At 41.3% G+C, this 19,858-nt stretch overlaps 1 protein-coding gene across 2 annotated transcripts in view; it reads right to left on the bottom strand.

Annotated features, from left to right (window-relative positions):
- The window catches only part of ttyh1 (tweety family member 1), a 35,378-nt gene that overhangs the window by 2,722 nt on the left and 12,798 nt on the right, over nt 1-19,858 (bottom strand). Inside the window, exons 5-14 of one of the 2 annotated variants that reach the window (XM_047361007.1) lie at nt 16,160-16,488; nt 12,325-12,420; nt 12,145-12,217; nt 9,755-9,830; nt 9,502-9,557; nt 5,485-5,577; nt 5,308-5,400; nt 5,085-5,224; nt 2,808-2,975; nt 92-170 (exon numbers count right to left, since the gene is read on the bottom strand). In XM_047361007.1, coding sequence (XP_047216963.1) covers nt 92-170; nt 2,808-2,975; nt 5,085-5,224; nt 5,308-5,400; nt 5,485-5,577; nt 9,502-9,557; nt 9,755-9,830; nt 12,145-12,217; nt 12,325-12,420; nt 16,160-16,488 — 1,203 coding nt within the window. The remainder of the gene's footprint in view (nt 1-91; nt 171-2,807; nt 2,976-5,084; nt 5,225-5,307; nt 5,401-5,484; nt 5,578-9,501; nt 9,558-9,754; nt 9,831-12,144; nt 12,218-12,324; nt 12,421-16,159; nt 16,489-19,858) is intronic. The other variant, XM_047361008.1, reaches the window with a different exon arrangement.

Genomic DNA, 19,858 nt, shown 5'->3' with positions numbered 1-19,858 from the left:
ATTTAGTACATCTCTGTCCTTGTGGTGAGCGCGAACAGCAATGAGAAAATGAAACAGATTGTGATGGTGTCATGGGCACAGAGGAACTCACAGAGGGGGGTGGGGACTGCCTGTCAGTCAGGGGTAGGATCTCATAGCCAGGGTTGCCATTGGAGGAAACGTTTGGAGTCCTGTATGGAGATAGAAAGAGACAAGGACAGGAGAGGAAGGGAGAGAAGGAGCAGGGAGAGAGGAGGAAGCAGGGATGAGACACAATCAGAATGACAAAGGGAACGAGGGGGCCGCAGGGTGACAGGACCCAAAGACAGGTAAAAGGAAAGAAGAAGAGAGAGATTAGAAATAAAGTGCAGAAAAGCCAAGCACTTAGTGTAACTATAAGCACCACTGGCACTCATGTGAAGCACTGTGAGGGCCAGCTGCAGACACACAGTCCACCCCTGACTGGTGCAGAAATCTGCACTTACATGCAATAAAAACTACTTCATCATTATAACAGCTGTAATGTTTTCTCTAATGAAGTTTTATTTGACAGATGAAACCCAGAGAGCTGGTTTAATTTAAGGGAAGTGGACTATGTTTTAGTGCTTGCTCTCTTCCTAAGCTATGTCAGTATATTTGTATCTGTGTGGTAATATTGTCAATGATGCTAAGAGTAATCTACAGTAAGGTCAAACTAAATAGGTTGGGGGAAAGCATAAAAGGAGGGAAACCAAACAGGAAGCAGAAGGAATCTTTGAGAGATAGAAGCAGCAGGACAGATCACAAGGAGATAACCTGAGGGATCCAGATGCCATGGTGAAGAAACAGATGAGAGTGATGATGCGGTACGAGGAAATAGCAGGCGAAGGGTTTACCTATTCACAAACTGAGCCTTACATCACCAGAGATTTTTACAAGCGCAGCCTCGTCAATGACACCCTCCCCCTCCGGCACAGCAGTGAACCTGAACTGCTGTCCAGGAGAAAGGAGGTTGTTTGCCACCAGATCTGTGAAATGTCCCGAGCGGCACTATATCGTCTGTCCTGAAAACACTTGACAGACGGATAGACAGACACACAGACACACAGACAGACCGACCGACCTCTGGAGCTGTGTCTGTTTCTCTGCCTACACTCTAGTTCACACTGACCTGTCTGTGTGTCTGTCTGCAGTTCATGTGCTCAGCCTGGCAGCTCTGTGTATTTGCATGTGGATATGTAGATAGTGTAAAGGGTGTAAAGCTGATGCATCCAATAAATCAGAATATAATTGAAAAGTTTATTTATTTCAGTGAATCAGTTCAAAAAAGTGAAGCTTTATTCCACATAGAGTGATATATTTCAGGTAGTTATTTTCAGTTAATTTTGCATGAGTTACTGCATCAATGCGGCGTGGCATGGAGGCAGTTAGCCCGTGGTTCTGCTGAGGTGTAATGGAAGCCCAGGTTGCTTTAATAGCCTTCAGCTCATCTTCATTGTTGGGTCTTGTTTCTCATTTTCCTCTTGACAATACTCTATAGATTCCCTAAGGGGTTCAGATCAGGCCAGTTTGTTGGCAAATCAAGCAAAGTGACACTATGGTCATTAAAGCAGGCATTGGTACTTTTGGCAGTGTGGGCAGGTGCCAAAAAGCATGTCTGCAAAAGAAAGCATGAAGTGCTCTTAAGTTGGTAGAAGGCTGTGCTGACTCCGGACTTGATAAAAGTCCAATGGACCAACACCACAGATTCTACACCACCACAAATCATCACTGACTGTGGAAACTTCACATGCGACTTTAAGCAACGCGGATTCTGTTTCTTTCCACTCTTCATCCAGGCGTTGGGATCTTGATTTCCAAATGAAATGCAAATTTTACTTTCATCTGAACAGAGAACATTGGTGCACTGGGCAACAGTCCTGTTTCTCCTTCTCCAAGGTCATGACCATTTGTGGCATTGTGTCTTTCAGGGGTGGCTGAACACAAAGAATGCCACAGTTTTAGTCCATGTCTTGGAATTGTCTGTCTGTAGTCCTTCATGAAGCATTGACTCCAGGTGCAGTCCAGTCCTTTGGAATCTTCCCCAAATTGCACCTTATCCTACCTACTAAACTTTTTTCTTTCACTCAACTTTCCATTAATATACTTGGATACAGTACTCTGAAAAACCAACTTCTTTAGCAGCAATCCTTTTTGGCTTACCCTCCTTTTGGAGAGTATTAATGACCATCTGGTTGATAACTGTCAGTAGTCTTCTCCATGATTGTGTGGGCTTTAACATAACATTTCAAAACTCCTTCATTTATTGGTCTTTTGTAATACTCTTATATTCTGAAAACCAAAAAATATTTTTTCAATAGCTGTAAGCCACGATCATCAAAATAACAGAAGCAAATCCTTGAAATATATCACTCTAGATGTAATAAATCTATATCTGAGTCTCACTTTTTAAATTTGTTCACTGGAATAATTAACTTTTAGATGAAATTCAAATTTATTGGCACTCCCTTGTGTCTAATCTGCCTTTCTTTGAGTAAAGATGATCATAGGTTACTAACACTATAATAGATCTGTGTACTGAAGTGATGGACCTGAATTTTAAATTGCACGCTGCCTGCTAAAGCTCAAAAGCTCTTCACAGCATTACTCATTCGGCCTCTGTGTTGTGTTTCTCTGCAGTGCACCTGATGGACCTTGATCTGAGATGGGGGCAGCAGTGTAAAGGTGTCTGATGGTCCAGATATGGCAACAAAATCACAAGGTTGATGTGTGTCTGGAAACATATGGCATGTTTTGTCAGTCTGTCTCCTGTCTGTCTGTCTGTGTGTCTGAGTGTCTGTGTTACTCACGGGAGGGGCGGCGCGCTAGAAAAGGGGGGTGTCCACCCGGCCCCCGGGTAATTATAGAAGGGGGCCATGGCCCCTCGCTGAGACCCCGAGGATGCCTGTCTACGTGCCTGATGGGAGGTGAAGGGGTCCTCACTCTCGCTGTCCGAGTCGTCGTACTCCTCTGATTCACTGTCGTCATCCATGAAAGAAAGAACAAAAATAAAAACAGAAGAACGTGAGAGCAAAGAAACGGAAGCCTCTCTGTCTCTGTAGTTAGTTATAATTGATAGATTATGTGGCTATGGTGTCAGCCATATTTATTGGAACTGTTGGTAAAGTGGTATAATCTCACGCTACTGAAAAAAAATTATTTAGAGATATACCATCTCTAAATTGAGTACATCTGTTTATAATGGAGGGTGTTTCAAATCCATGTAAAAATTATGGTTTTTCACAAAAATCACTGGTGCCACAGGTATCGCCATCAATGCTTTGTACACTAGCCATATAATAGCAGGCGGCCTTAGATTTATTTTGCACATATCCAAAAATTCAGCCCTTTATAAGTGCTCTGGCTTTCACACACCATGTATAAAGCACATGTACACCACTGCTACAGATTCAACGTAACTGTGAGTCAAATATTGCAGCAATGACCCAATAAAAACGTTACTTAATCTAATGCAACACTACAGCAAAACATTTGTTTTACCTTGGCATGCCAGATGCTTAAATTAACAACACATACCCTTCTATCTGAATAATTCAGCTAATAATTATTTGGCCACTTGGGGACAATCAGAGATTAGACATTTTATTCTCAGATTGTCAGGTAATATGTGAAATATAAAGAAACAAAGGTGTGACATCACAGAAAAGTAACATATCTGGCAATGACACAACACAACACTGTGAATTCCACACCATTAATCCTGATATACAAACATCAGTTTAGAACGAGAGTGCATTAAAAGAAACACAAATACTTTAAATACATTTGTGACTTGATGTTCAAGAAAATGTCCTTCATTTCCTCATTTTTGGACCCAAAGAACATGCTTTATAAAATGCCAGCATATATGGTAAGAGAGGCAATGGTGTGACAGCTGATCTAGTCTCTGACTAAAACACATGGTTCCAGTGAAAGTTGCAGTAGAGTTTGCCAACATTTTATAGGTTTATCCTTTGGATTATAGGACCGAGAAGAACCTTTTCCTGACCGCTCCCCCTAAACAGCCAGCTGCAATCTAGATAGTGTCTAATGTTGTGAAAGGACCTGATGACCCCAAGATGGCACTTTTTGCAGCAGTTAAGGTGAACCTTTGAGATTTTTTACTGCCCTAACCGTCCTTCTCACTGCTTGCTGTGGCAAGATAAACCTTGGTCTTCTTCTGTCTTTGTTTGTCTCAATTTCAGCTGTTGTAAACATTTTAATTATTGTTATGACAGTAGATATAGGCAAGTTCAGGGAAGCAAGTATTTACCTTCAGCCATTGTCTTATTTTGAAAAGTAACTTAAATAAATAGGTCTTGGTGTTATGACATATTTATACCCCAGAGAAGTGGTAAAACAGACACTAGGAATTTAAATTAAATAGGAACTCTGATCAAGTTAAAGATTAAAGAAGGAATTTTAAGATGTGCTACAGTTACATTTATTTCTTCTAAAAAAGTTGGTGAGTTTCTACTACAGCAATACAATATTAATTTATTTTAATGCATTTTACAACTTTTACAGGTAAGTGTGGAACACACTGTCATTTTTATTTGGACATAATGCAAAAATGGTATTAACTGTAAATTTTTAACACTATGCGTTATGCAAAGTCAGGGTACAACAGTAACACTGCATAACCCTACAGTAATCTCATGAAGCTTTAGTAACCCTCGTTATGACCGTGGTGAATATTTAGCTACCATGTCACTATCAGCCAAGGCTGTATGTTTTCACACCAGTAGACTGAAACATTGGAAGTCTAACTTCTCTTAGAATGCACTGCAGTGTTTTTGTGCATGTTAAATGTTGAGAAGTATTGCATATGATGCAGCTGTGCTGTTTATAATCATAATGAGCTCTTGTAGGAGGCTTGGGCTGTAAATCGGTGGAGTAAAATTTTAAATTCAATCGAGATAAATGTACTGCCAGTCTTTCTGCTTTTAAAGTAGGAATGTTCACCGTCAACAGTCATTAACATTTAAGAATATGAGATTCCTGTGTTTTGCTTACGAAAATGAACCATTGAAGAAAAATTAACAGATTACCGAGACTTTTGAAGGCACTGATGTCTTTTTTTTTACCTAGGGAAGCTCCTCCAGGCTCCAGGCAGAGAGCAAAGGATGGCAGTGAAGGCCAGGCCAGAGAGGAAAGAATAAAGAGAGAGGTAGAGCAATCCCTCCATCCCGTCGTAACACAGCCCTTTCAGTGAGTCAATGTAGTCCTAAAAGGACACAAAATTGACAGATTACTTAGAAAGTTTGGAGGCAAAGCTTTAGGAATGAGGATTTGCTTTTGATGCTGTACCTTATTAAGACCTCGGCAGTTCAGCAGTGCCACCAGCTGGTGAAAGTTGCCCTCTGTGGAGTTGAGTATCTGTTGAATCTCTCTGAGTGATTTCTGTGAGTGGCAGAAAGTTGATGAATGAGAATTTTCCTGACAAAGCCTTTACTTGTAGTTCCCTTTTCAAAAGCTGATCCTTACCTCGGCTTTGGGAAACTGTGGCAGAGCATTCCTGTCCAGACTGGAGAGGTGCGTGTGAATGTTTGAGAGCGCCCTCTGAGACTGGGTCAGCAGCTAAAATCCAGAAATTCACTGAAGTCAGTACAATCACATGCTTATGATTCGCATTTTTACTTTTACTTTAATTTATTGCTTTCTGAGTGTATGTTTGATGTATGTTTTGGATCACTGTTGTTCTGGAACATCCAGCTGTGTCCAACTATCTGACCCAAACTGTCCCCCTCAGAAAAACCTGGTTAGGATGTTTAAGAACTCACAAGGTTCAAGCCTGCCATTAACTGGAAGATTTTTAAACAGCGGTGTCACTGTCAACAGTACAGTGAGTTGAACACTGACTCACTGGGTGCCAGCCAAGAAATAAGTGCCTGTCATTCAATAGTAACTGAGATTTGCAACGACATGCCAAATGCCTTCTAGAGACAATCTCTATAATTAAAAGAGACGAAAGATTGACAAAGAAAACATACCTTTGTAAAAGTCAAGGTGAGGCTTTGAAACCTAAAACTTGTCAAGCCAGGCAGTGGCAGCATTATGCTGAGGACCTGTTTCACTGGTACTGAATCAAACTTGAGGACCACCACCAAATTCACCAACTTCATCTCAAATCAGCAGCTAGGTCACTGGAATTTGGACAAATCTTTGTTCCAACAGGACAATGATCAGAAACAAACATCACAGCTGATTTTGGAACGGATAAAGTAACCTGGTTTGTAAGCTCTGACCTTATCCCAACTGAAAATTTGTATAATTATGCTTAGTGGTAGGTGGTAGATCACAAAGGTTCAAAACGTGTTGCCGTTCCTTTAAAACAGAGAGATCATGGTATCGGCTTCATGGCACATTCTGTCTTTTCCTTTTCTATGCCTTTGTGCAGATGCATCAGTTTTATTGTCCTACTTTTTATACATCTTCAGAAACTAGCTATTATGTAGCAGAAGTTCACTTTCACCGAATGGTGCTGTTGTCTACCTGTCATGCAATAGATTGTCCCTAGATTTATTAAATGCCAAGTTGTGCCAGACACAAATTGTTGAACAGATTAAATTGTTAAATTCAGTCTAATCTGAAGGACCTCACAATCTCAGCTCTAATTCATCCCTATAATACTTGGGAAGTTCTTCCACATCAAACTCTTTCACCCATGTCTTTGTGGACCTTGCAGTCAGGTCGGAAACAGGCAGAGAAGAAGCTCAAACTGTTCCCACAAAGTTGGAAGTATGACATTTTTTTAAATGTCTTGGTACGCTGAAGCATTAAATCTGCAATAGGTAACTTTCTGGCTCCTCCCAGTGATCCTACTCCCATTTGCAGAAATACAACGCTCCCGGTCAGAAACAACCAATCAGAGCCAGGAGGAGCGTCTTAGCAAGGTCAGTCAGTATTGTGTATGCGCTGCTCATACCCCTCCTCTGCACAACACGTACCATTGCTCAAGTTCAAGATTGCCGGTGTGCTGCAGCCATGCTAATGGTATGGGGAGGTCATAGTCAATGTAAAGCATGTGGTTGATGTTTTGTCCCTACCAGTGAATGTCCCATAGCTGTTTATCCGCTGTCATTGGGGCCCCGCTTACTAGCCTGCTGTTGGGGAGGAGCTGTGGAGGGAGGGCTATAGCACAGCAGAGAGCAAGCCTAGGGACCTGTAAGGTGTGTTTGTTAAAATTTTCAAGCTAAGCCCACAGTTTTCACACAACTCCCTGCAGCTTTAGGAGTTCCATTCACTGCTTTATAGGTGCTGAACCCAACTCCTGAAAGACAGCCTCACACCATAATCTTCCCTCCACCAAACTTTACACTTGAGACAACACAGTCAGCTAGGTGCCGTTCTTTTGGCAGCTGCCAAACCCAGATTTGTCCATTTCCAGACAGAGATGACAGAGGTGAAGTTTTACTACAAAGAGAATGACTCCAATGTTCTTGGATGCAGTGGTGGCATGTTTTACCACCACTGCATCCAAAGCTTTGTATTGTGCTTGGTGATGTAAAGTTTGGATGCAGCTGCGAGGACATGGAAACCTATTCCAAAAATGCTCGCTATACACTGTTCTTGAGTTAATCTGAAGGCCAACTGAAGAGAGGAGGTCTGTAGCTGTTGACTCCATGTAAAGTTGGCAACCTCTGTGCACCTTTTAGCATCCACTGATTGCGCTTTGTGATTTTACATGGACATTGACTTTCTGTCTGAGTTGCTGTCGTTACCAAACGCTTCCATTTTGTTAAAATACTACTAACAGTTCACTGTGGAATATTTAGCAGCATGGAAATTTCCCAGCTGGACACAGCAAATGTCATATTCTATCACGGAGCTCTGCTGTTTTTGATAAAAAGAGGGATCAAATATCTGCCAGAATTGGCAGAATGTTGAATTCTATAAAAACAGGGGTTGGACAATGAAACTGAAACACCTGTCATTTTAGTGTGGGAGGTTTCATGGCTAAATTGGACCAGCCTGGTAGCCAGTCTTCATTGATTGCACATTGCACCAGTAAGAGCAGAGTGTGAAGGTTCAATTAGCAGGGTAAGAGCACAGTTTTGCTCAAAATATTGAAATGCACACAACATTATGGGTGACATACCAGAGTTCAAAAGAGGACAAATTGTTGGTGCAGGTCTGGCTGGCGCATCTGTGACCAAGACAGCAAGTCTTTGTGATGTATCGAGAGCCACGGTCTCCAGGGTAATGTCAGCATACCACCAAGAAGGACGAACCACATCCAACAGGATTAACTGTGGACGCAAGAGGAAGCTGTCTGAAAGGGATGTTCGGGTGCTAACCCGGATTGTATCCAAAAAACATAAAACCACGGCTGCCCAAATCACGGCAGAATTAAATGTGCACCTCAACTCTCCTGTTTCTACCAGAACTGTCCGTCGGGAGCTCCACAGGGTCAATATACACGGCCGGGCTGCTATAGCCAAACCTTTGGTCACTCATGCCAATGCCAAACGTCGGTTTCAATGGTGCAAGGAGCGCAAATCTTGGGCTGTGGACAATGTGAAACATGTATTGTTCTCTGATGAGTCCACCTTTACTGTTTTCCCCACATCCGAGAGAGTTACGGTGTGGAGAAGCCCCAAAGAAGCGTACCACCCAGACTGTTGCATGCCCAGAGTGAAGTATGGGAGTGGATCAGTGATGGTTTGGGCTGCCACATCATGGCATTCCCTTGGGTCAATACTTGTGCTAGATGGGCACGTCACTGCCAAGGACTAGCGAACCATTCTTGAGGACCATGTGCATGCAATGGTTCAAACATTGTATCCTGAAGGTGTGCCGTGTATCAGGATGACAATGCACCAATACACACAGCAAGACTGGTGAAAGATTGGTTTGATGAACATGAAAGTGAAGTTGAACATCTCCCATGGCCTGCACAGTCACCAGATCTAAATATTATTGAGCCACTTTGGGGTGTTTTGGAGGAGCGAGTCAGGAAACGTTTTCCTCCAACAGTATCACGTAGTGACCTGGCCACTATCCCGCAAGAAGAATGGCTTAAAATCCCTCTGACCACTGTGCAGGACTTGTATATGTCATTCCCAAGACGAATTGACGCTGTATTGGCCGCAAAAGGAGGCCCTACACCATACTAATAAATTATTGTGGTCTAAAACCAGGTGTTTCAGTTTCATACAACCCCTTAATATATATATATATATATATATGAGAATGTATGCATAATTCTGACCCTGTGTGGTTTGATAAAAATTCACAACAATTTCAAATCTTTGTTTTTAAAATTCATGAATTTATTTTTTGTTTATTTGTTCTACTTTGGAAAAGATCAAATGAATCATTAAGAGCCACAAATACAATAAATATGACATTAATGCCTATGAGTTTATGTGAACTTCTGACTGTACCTGCAACCTGAGAAGACATGAACATCTGTACTTCTGGCCTTCAGGAAGCCTGACATCAGTGCTAACAGTCTAATGTGCTGAAAAATGTCCATGTGACTGAATGTGGTCACATTACCTGCTGGAATGGACTGTTCATGCTCCTGCTGCAGGTCAGGTAATAATCCAACACATCTGAACGGCCAGCAAAACAGCAGCACACAAAAGATCAGCACACAACAGAAAGGAACATTCATCCAGCATTGTTTTTGATTCTGCTATCAGAAGCACATTTAGGGTGGCGGATCATATACAGAGCAGACATCGCAAACAAGAAAAAGGTTTCAGCCGTTTTTTTTCCAGAAAAAGCTTCTCTGGCAACAGTACTATACCTGAGCTGGTGCCTGTGGTGATCTGGGTGGAGTTGAGGACAAACATGTTTGGTTCTGAGCAGAAGTCGCTGAGGGCCTGCAGCAGGAACCACAGAGGGGGAAAGAGAGGATGACATGGAAGAAATGGTGGGAGAGATGGATAGACAATGGAAAGAGAAAAGGAAGAAAATTATGTCAAGGAAAAGAGTTAGTGGAAACATTGCCTAATTAAAATGTTTAACATCTAATGTCAGCCCATAATTTACTGACAAACATCCAGTTTGTCATTTTGTTTGGATTCTCTTATCTTTTAACCTGTTTTTCTTTTGTTGTTCTATTTAATAAATGCTCTCCTTCCTGTGTCTTTATTTTGAAAAGGATACACTTTGGTTCAGGGATCTAGTACTTTGCATCAGTATTCATATTTCTATAACTTTAACAATTTTTTTGTTTACATCACAGTCATAAATGTTAATACATTTTATGAGGATTAAATGTAACAGACCAACACAAAACAAATTTTGTGAAGTGGAAGGAAAATGATACATAATTTTTAAACTTCTTACAAATAATGTGACAAATGTGGCATGCATTTCTTTTATTCCCCATGACTGAATACTTTATACAACCACCTTTTGCTGCAAATCTTTAGAAGTATGTTTCTTCCTGCATTGCATGTGTAGAGACTAAGATTGTTGCCTAACCCAATTTAAAAAAACTGTTTAAGCTCAGTCATATTAGATGACGAGTGTCTATAAACATAAATTTTAAATTCTTGCTACAGAAACTCAGTTGAATGTTTTTCTGGACTTTGACTGGGCCACTCCAGCACATAAAGATGCTTTGATCTAAACCATCTCATTACAGCTCTAGCTGTATGTTTAATGTTGTTATCCTGATGGACAGTGAACCTACGCCCCAGTATTTTGCAAGTTTTCTCCATCCATTACGCCACCAACCCTGAGCGGCTTCAATGTCCCTGCTGAAGAAAAGCATTCCCATAGCATGATACAGCCACAACCATGTTTCACTATAAGGGTGGTGTGTTCAGGATGATGTGTGGCGTTATTTATTTTTTTGCATGTAGGCCAAAAAAATAAATAAAAATCACATCTGACCAGAACACCTTTTCCCGTTTGCTGTGTTCCTTACATGATGCGGCTTTCTTCTTGCAAATTCTTTCCTAAAGGCCAGATTGTTAAAGTCCATGACCAATAGTTGTCCAATCAACAGAGTCTCCAACTTGAACTGTGTCTCTCTGCAGCTCCTCCAGAGTTACCATTGGCCTCTTGGCTGCTTCTCTGATTACTGTGCTCCTTGTCCAATCTGTTTAGGTAGATAAGATAATATCTGAATCTGATATTATTTAGTGGCATCAGAGCAAAGGGGCCTAAATACAAATGCACAGTTTAATACAAATCTCAGTTTTTCAGTTTTTATTTGTAGAAAATTACAGATGTGTCATTTTCCTTCCACTTCACAATTATACGCCACTTTGTATTGCTCTACCACACAAAATCCAGATTGAATAAATACATAGATGTTTATTGTAGCAATGTTACCAAATCTGAAAAGGTTCAAGGAGTGTGAATGCTTTTGCAAGTACTACACTCAAAAAGACTCAGCTTGAGATCGCCCCACCAGAAGAGGGAGTGAGAGGCCCACACAGAGACCTACAGACAGACTGGGAAAGCACTGACCCAGTACAGCACAGACTGGGCCAGCTCACAGCTGCTCCATTGTTTCCCTGTCAGTAACCAAGGACAGAGTGGCTCTGTGTGGACGCGCAGGCTCTGGGACATCTCCCACCCACCCCACATGACACAGACTCTTAAACTGAACAGCAGTGAAAGAAAGAAAAAACACCCACCCTTTAGACTCTTGACAGATGAATCAAGCCTTCCCCTCAGACAGTGACTGCTTTTTACACCTTAAAACAGACATTCTTCCGCCACACCAACCAATCTTATTACCAAATAGGGCGAGCTGCAGCACAAGGTTTGAGTCTGTCCCACTGACAGCAGGCTGATTGTTTCTGTCTCCTGAAGTGATCCTAAGATGAACTCTCCAGCTCTTCCTGTCCCCTCCTCATTCTTGCTGAAGGCAGTTCTCTTCATCTTTTATCTTTACTTCTCCAAGCCAAACGCCCACAAATTTGTGAGCAGACTTGCATGCAATAAATAACACGCACTCGGGTGGACAAATGCACTTTGTTAACAAGCGTGCACACGCTCATTGAATCTTTAATCTCTGACCCAATTTTACTGCTGTCTCGGTTCTCTGCCATGACTGCAGCATTCCCTATGAGGCTGGGCTGTTCACAGTTTAGCACAATAGAGACAGAAATTAAACACAGAAATCAGCCCCAACCATCTTTCCCATTCCTGCCCAGTTTTTCTGGATTTACTCACCACCACGGTGGCCGTCTCCAAACCCAGGGAGCCCCAGCTCAGGAAGAGAGCCAGCCATGCCAGCACGGTCATCCTGTGAGGAGGGGGTGCAGCAAACACTGCTAAGCCGGTTGGACGCTATGTACATCAGTCCAGAGCAGTATGGTTTCTCTCTGGAGATAAAATTCTGAGTTCACTTACAGAATGAGAAGCCAGCGGGCTTGCTTGGCCAGTCCAAGCAGGATAAACAGACACACTATAAGGTCGAGCAGCAACAGCAGCACGTATGACAGCCACCTAAAAAAGACAGATACAAAACATGTAAATTTCCACATCAGTGATAATACAAATAGAACCAATTTTATACTGACGGTAATGCAGTGAAGAGACCATCAATAAATCAGTTTTTATATATTGAGCACTTTCCATACACAATAAGGGCAACAGACACATAAGAAGATATTTAAGATAAAAACAGGAGGCAATGAATTACAAACACAAAAAAGTGCTTAACAGGATTAACAGGATACCACAAAAAAAAATACACCACAAGTCTAGTAATAACGAATGCTTATTGTCAAGAGCTAATAAATAAAAAAAGTCACAGAAAAAGATGTCTCTAATAATATTTAGAATGATTTAAACCCAGAGATAAGAGGGGTTCAACTAAAACTAGAAATATAATTTACACAAAATAAGTCTGTTAATAAATAATCCTAAATACAAAATGTCAGATAAAGCCAAACAAAAAAAACAGTCTTAGTGTTGTTTAAACTTTCCATAAAAGCTTTACCAGATGTAGTCCCAAATGAGAATGTCGATTGTATGCAGACGACACTGTGCTTTTTTCCATGTTAAAAACAATTAGGAATCCTTAATTCTCACATTATACTGACTTTCATTGTCTCTCTTAGAGGTGAATAGCTTTAACTTGTAAAAATAATACTCTAGCCAACATCACACTGCTACAGTAGCTAATTACACGTTTCACTACACTTATAATTTGCGTTCTTTAAATACAGAACTTAATTTACAGATTGATAAAGAATTGGTTTTAGAATTGGTTAATTTACACAACACGGCACTGTATTATACAAGAGTTACTTCAGTGACACCTGCTCCATTCCTGTGGCTGAACCAAGTTGTGGAAAGGGGCGGAGCAAGCCAATGTGGAGACCTGCAAATTGGTTCATACCGCAACTCAGGACCACGGGGGAGAAATGGGACTTGCTTGTGTTAGTTTTAGTTAAGTCTTTGTGTTTTACCCTTTTTTTTGTCTGTGTAGACTGATCAGGCACTATCTAAGTTCCCCTTCTGTTTCAGTCAGGAAGGTCTGTTTTGTTAGAGGTAGTGGTGTTTGTTGCCAGTTTTTTGAGTAGTACAGTGGGTGTGGGAGGCTGCTGACCTCGACTGGGGACATTATCAGGCGGTGGAAGGAATACTTCATCACGCATTCCGTGGTGGAAACAGAGGCTGGGGACTCGGGGTTGGACTCTTTCATCACCCAGGCTGAAGTCACCGAGGTGGTTAATAAACTCCGCGGTGGCAAGGCTTCGGGGGTGGATGAGATCCGCCCTGAGTACCTCAAGTCTCTGGATGTTGTAGGGCTGTCATGGTTGACACGCCTCTTCAACATTGCATGGTGGTCGGGGACAGTGCCTCTGGACTGGCAGACTAGGGTGGTGGTCCCCCTTCATAAGAAGGGTGACCAGAGAGTGTGTTCCAACTACAGGGGGATCACACTTCTCAGCCTCCCTGGTAAGGCCTACGCCAGAGTATTGGAGAGGAGAGTCCAGCCGATAGTCAAACCTCTGCTTCAGGAGGAGCAGCGTGGTTTTCGTCCCGGCCGTGGAACACTCGACCAGCTCTATACCCTCTACAGGGTACTTGAGGGATCAAGGGAGTTTGCCCAACCGGTCCACATGTCTTTTGTGGACCTAGAGAAAGCATTCGACTGTGTCCCTCGTGATGCCCTGTGGGGGGTGCTCCAGGAGTATGGAATCGGGGGCTCTTTATTAGGAGCCATCCGGTCTCTGTACAAGTGGAGCAGGAGTTTGGTTCGCATTGCCGGCACTAAGTCGGACCTGTTGCCGGTGCATGCTGGACTCTGGCAGAGCTGCCCTTTGTCAATGGTCCTGTTCATAACTTTTATGGACAGAATTTCTTGGCGCAGCCGAGGGCTGGAGGGGGTTTGGTTTGGGGACCAGTGGATTTCGTCTCTTCTTTTTGCGGATGACTTGGTCCTGCTGGCCCCCTGTAGCCAAGACCTATAGCATGCGCTGTGGCAATTCGCAGCCGAGTGTGAAGTGGCTGGGATGAAGGTCAGCTCCTCCAAGTCAGAGGCCATGGTTCTCGACCGGAAAATGGTGGCTTGTCCTCTTCAGGTTGGAGGGGAGTTCCTGCCTCAAGTGGAGGAGTTTAAGTATCTCGGGGTCTTGTTTACAAGTGAGGGAAGAATGGAGCGGGAGATCGACAGACGGATCGATGCGGCTGCCACAGTAATGGGGGCGCTGTGCCGGTCCGTTGTGGTGAAGAGAGAGCTGAGCTGAAAAACGTAGGTCCCGATTTACCGGTTGGTCTACGTTCCTACCCTCACCTATAGCCATGAACTTTGGGTCATGACCGAAAGAATGAGATCCTGGATACAAGCGACTGAGATGAGCTTCCTCCGTAGGGTGGCCGGGCACTCCCTTAGAGATAGGGTGAGGAGCTCGGCCATCCGGGAGGGGCTCGGAGTAGAGCCGCTGCTCCTCCACATCGAGAGGAGCCAGTTGAAATGGCTCGGGCATCTATATCGGATGCCTCCTGGACGCCTTCCTCGGGAGGTGTTCCAGGCACATCCCACTGGGAGGAGGCCCAGGGGACGGCCCAGGACATGCTGGAGGGACTATGTCTCTCGGCTGGCCTGGGAACGCCTTGGGCTCCACCTAGAGGAGCTGGAGGAGGTGTCTGGAGAGAGGGACGTCTGGGTGTCTCTGCTGAGTCTGCTGCCCCGCGACCCGGTCCCGGATAAAGCGGAAGACTACGAGTATGAGTACGAGTACAAACGACTGCAAATGAATGTAATTTTATTGGCAAAAAAAAACATTTAAGAAAGATATATTGAGAAGACACTTAATAGACTTAAACCAACTTTTCTATCTTATTTTTAGGGAAAGAACTTTAAATGTTTGCTTGGTTTGAATAACAGATGAGTAGAGAAGCCATAAAACACAAACATTATCAATTAAATTATTTAATTCATGAAGTGATTTTATCACTGGACATAAGTGAATACACATGCAGATCAGTAATGGGTGCGTAAGTGTTTTAATTTGCGAGTAACTGGTGTGGCTAGAATGGCACCACAGAGTCAGTGGTAACATGACCACTGAAGCGATGGCGTTACAAGCAGTAGCCAAATCGCCCGATATCGTTAGTCTGGATGTGCATCAAATCACACCTGAACTGGACTATTTCTTCTGCCTGCTCCACAGTCTGTGTCACTAAGTGCATAAACATCTAATAAAACAGTTCTTCTTTGGATGGATTTTTCGTTTTGTAAATCTTTGATTTGTAAAACTGACTTTACCTTAATGTAATATTTTCTTATGGTCTGACCTTTATTAAAATAAATCCCAAACTGCTGGAGATAGGCACCAGCTCCCCCATGAGCCACTATGGAATAAGCGGTATAGAAGATGAAAGAATAAATGAAAAACTGCAATTTGCATTATTTCAATTTGCTACTTTCACTTGTGTTGTATGTGAATTGTACGTTGACATTTTTTTCCCATGAAACATGCTGTCTTGTACTGGTAAGCAGTATAACAATGAGCGTATTTATTGTTTAAAATCTTTAAGGAAGCTGTTCAGGAATTATCAATGTTAGAAAAAGGTGAAAACAAAGACGCCTCCTTCAGTATCAAAAGTAATGCATTTGTTTAAGATGATCATAACCACATTAAACAATGTTTCACTGAATAAATATTTATTCAGAGAAATGTATTTAAATTTTGATAAACAACCCATGTTTGCCAGTGGACTGTAGCCTCACCTGTAGTCCTCATTGACCATCATTGTGTTGGCTGCCCAGCCGGGTGTGAAGGGGTTGGGCAACAAGCTGCTGGTAGGTACCACCGTAGGAACCACAGAGGGCGGGACGGGCGTCAGGGGCGTGATGGATGCACCACTGTCATTCCCCAGCCCCACCACATCGCTAGACCGAGCCAGGGAGATGGAGGAGAGGAGGTTTATCACGTTCTCAGACAACCTCCGGCAGTTCCTCGTTGACACCAGGAACGGTTTGCTACCGGAAAACATCTCCTCCATGGAGGTCAGAGGGCCAGTGATAGAGAGCTGCAGTCCATTAATGGTATCTGAAATCTAATAGGGGAGGAAAGGAAGAATGTGATGGGGAGCTATGTAGGATAAAAACCACAAAACACACATGATTATGCTTATAATACTCATAAAATCCTGAAGTGGTTGTATAGAGAAGGAGACAGAGAGCCTCACTATAGTCTATAACTTCACTGATAGGCCAGAGATCAGATCTGGACTTTGAAATAAGTTAAAGTGACTTTGAAAAGAGCTGAATCTGTGAAATTTATAAAGGATTCTTTAGTGGCCATTATTTATTTTTCATTTTTATTTTTCCAAAGTAGGCTAACAGGAAGTAAAGTGAATGGGGCGCGCCGTGCCCCATTCAAGAAGGATTCTGCACATTTCTGTAATTTGGAGATTTAATAAGTTAAACCCCCAAAGTTCCTAAAAAGTATTTAGTTAGTCAAACTTTTTTTTATTGTGAAAGAAACTTCTCCTAGCAGGACAGAAATGTGATTGATTTTTAAAGCCACTATTTTACCAACTATTCAATATAGCGAGTGATAAAATTGCAAACACTATTTACATTTACAGGACCCACCCCAATTACACACGCAACTTGTCAAAATGTTCAAAAAGCCTTTAGATAATATTCATCTTTTCTTGCAGTAGAACAATTTTATACTAAAAACATTTAAATTTGAAGACTTTTTGTACCAAATCCTCCTCACTGTGTATTGCTAAAATAAATCTGGGTCCTCATCCAGCCTTGTTTGTCACAGTTTTTATTGTTTTAAACTTTTTGATTATCGCTCTGGCTGAAAATATGGGCATGTTTAAGTTGGAGGCTGTTTTCTTGTAAGAATAAAACATGTTTGTCTCTCGAAGACGGCACAATCAGTGGTGTCTTTCGCATTTTGAAGAACGGCTGAAATAAAATGGTCTCTGTATCAACTCCTACTTATAGCCAAAGGAAACAGGAAGTCATAGATTACTGATAAAGAGTTCCAACCAACTTAAATTTTGTAAAACATTTTTACAAGGACTTTTAGGTGCACCAACAGGCGTGGCACTGGTGATTACTCAAATTAAAGGTTGTTTTTTTTAAACATCTAGTGTGAGAAAATGCTACTGCGATTCAGGAAAATCTCATTTAGGACTTTTTACACACCTTTACAATAAAAGGAGGCGGAGGCTGAAATGTAATTTGTTCATATCTATATTTTTCTTAAATAGTAAACAATGTCTTTCTTAACATCTCCATATTTTTAAATATCTCTAATGAGTGAAGGCATCTTTTATTTTTTGCTGTTATTCAACGACTTACTTCAATGACCTCAGTGCTGATATTCATTCCTGGTCACATACTGCATGTTTCAGAATAATAATAAAAACTCTTGGATCTTGACCATTCAGAAATAGGTGATAATGTTGAACAGATTTACTGTTTCGCCATTTAGGATGAAACCTCTGTGTTCTACTGAAACGATTCAAAAAACTTAAACAAGTTGTACAATTATTAAATGTATTTCCTCTGCTTAAAATTTGGGGTCCAATATTCTTTATATGCTGTATAGCCTGGTTTCAAAACATCCACAAGCTTCAGATTAATTTATTTAATAAATTTTTTGTTCATTCATTAATGTTATTGAGACATTTATTTGCTTAAATATTAACCAAGTCCTGTTATACATATTTTCTTTCTGATCCTTTAACCTTTTTAATTGAGTTCAAAACAAGGAAATAAACCAATGATTAGAGCTGGCATCCATCTTTTCCTCATTGTCATTTATATGGAAAATAGTCTGCAGAGAGTGTTATTCAGTATAAGTATTAATAAAACTCTTTCTTCACAAAAACTGTGCAGAGAAACTAAGTGCCTTGCAAAAGAAGATGTTTTCCTAGTAGTCCCCCTTTTCCCACATTACAGCCACAAAAGTCATTCAGTGTAGTTCATGACAATCTTATTTGACCAACACAAAGTAGTGGTGAAAAATAATACATGGTGTTCAGGAATCAACCAATTATTAAAAGGGGTCCAGAGATGTCTAATATAAACTCAGTATAGAGATCTGTGAAGGCCTCAAGGGTTTGTTAGAGAACATTCAAGAAGAAAGAGCATCACGAAGACCAAGGAACACAGCAGACAGGGCAGGAATAAAGTTATCTCCTAAGACATGGACATCCATTTAACTGATAGACTGGAAGACCAATAATCAGAAGAAAAGCCAAAAGGTAACTCTAGAGGAGCTGCAATGATCCAGAGCTCAGAAGAGAGAATCTGTCATGCACTCCACAGATTTGGCCTCAATGGAAGAGTGGCAAGAAGAAAGCTATTGTTGAAAGAAAACTAAAAAAAGTCCAATTTCCAGTTTGCTACAAGCCATGTAGGAGACACTGCTCGATTTTTCTTGATGTCATTAGATGTCGATGCAGGAGGAATTTAGAGCACAAAACATTCTGTTTCAAAGCTGTCTTGTTCAGGTTTTAAAAAGAGAGAAAGAATTTCCAAATCAAGATCTCCCTCAAGGTCTCAGGCCTTGCTTTAAAATATTCTTAGCAGGGGAAAAGAAGAGGTTGCCTTCATTTGAAATGCCTACTGAGTGTAAATAAGCAGAAAACCATCATTACTTTAAAGAGCATTATTTTTACATGAACAGACATGTATCTAAACACACGGTTTATCATAACAGCTTCATAAACATTGCATTCTGGCACTCACAGGAGGACAGTCTATGGAATAAAACATCCTTTTAGCCCAATTTAATGTTATGATGAAAATCTTTTCAACATCAGAGTGTGATATGTGTGCATCTATATATGAATATGAATGTAAAAAGCATCCATATCACTTCACTCATTTAGTCTGACCAAACCTTCAGCTATTTGCAAAGAAGAACAGGCAAATTCAAGTCTGTAGGTGTGCAAAGCTGTTGGAGACATACCTGGAATAAAAATGCATGCCACATTTTTCAGATTTTAAAAAAATAAAGTCTTTCACTCCACATTTTCGCATTACTTTGTGTTTGTCTGTCATATGAAATCCCAATAATGGAGGTTTGTACTAACATGACAAAATGTTAAGAAGTCCAAGGGGTGTGCATACATTAGCAAGGCAGCGTATCATTCAAACATTCACATGATTTTTGAAAAGGACCTTAACCTAGTTAATTTGTACTGATGAACAATGTGTAATGTGTTTTTTTCTGTCTGGAGAAAATTGCCCAGGGACTAAAACACAAATGGTGGAAGGACTCACTGCAGACATCAAACATTCAGTAACTAATCATGTGATGAAAAGCTCCTCTTACTGTAAGAATAGAAACCACTCTTTATCAAACCTCTGTTTAGGATGACTTTTTTTTATTTAATGACACGCATGTATATCTCTGTGCAAATAAAAATCAAATTTGTGTTGCTATAATTTACA

The sequence above is a fragment of the Girardinichthys multiradiatus genome, chromosome 3 (genome assembly GCF_021462225.1).
Source record: "Girardinichthys multiradiatus isolate DD_20200921_A chromosome 3, DD_fGirMul_XY1, whole genome shotgun sequence".
Classification (NCBI taxonomy): Eukaryota; Metazoa; Chordata; class Actinopteri; order Cyprinodontiformes; family Goodeidae; genus Girardinichthys; species Girardinichthys multiradiatus.
This window is presented reverse-complemented; position numbering and strand designations above follow the sequence as displayed.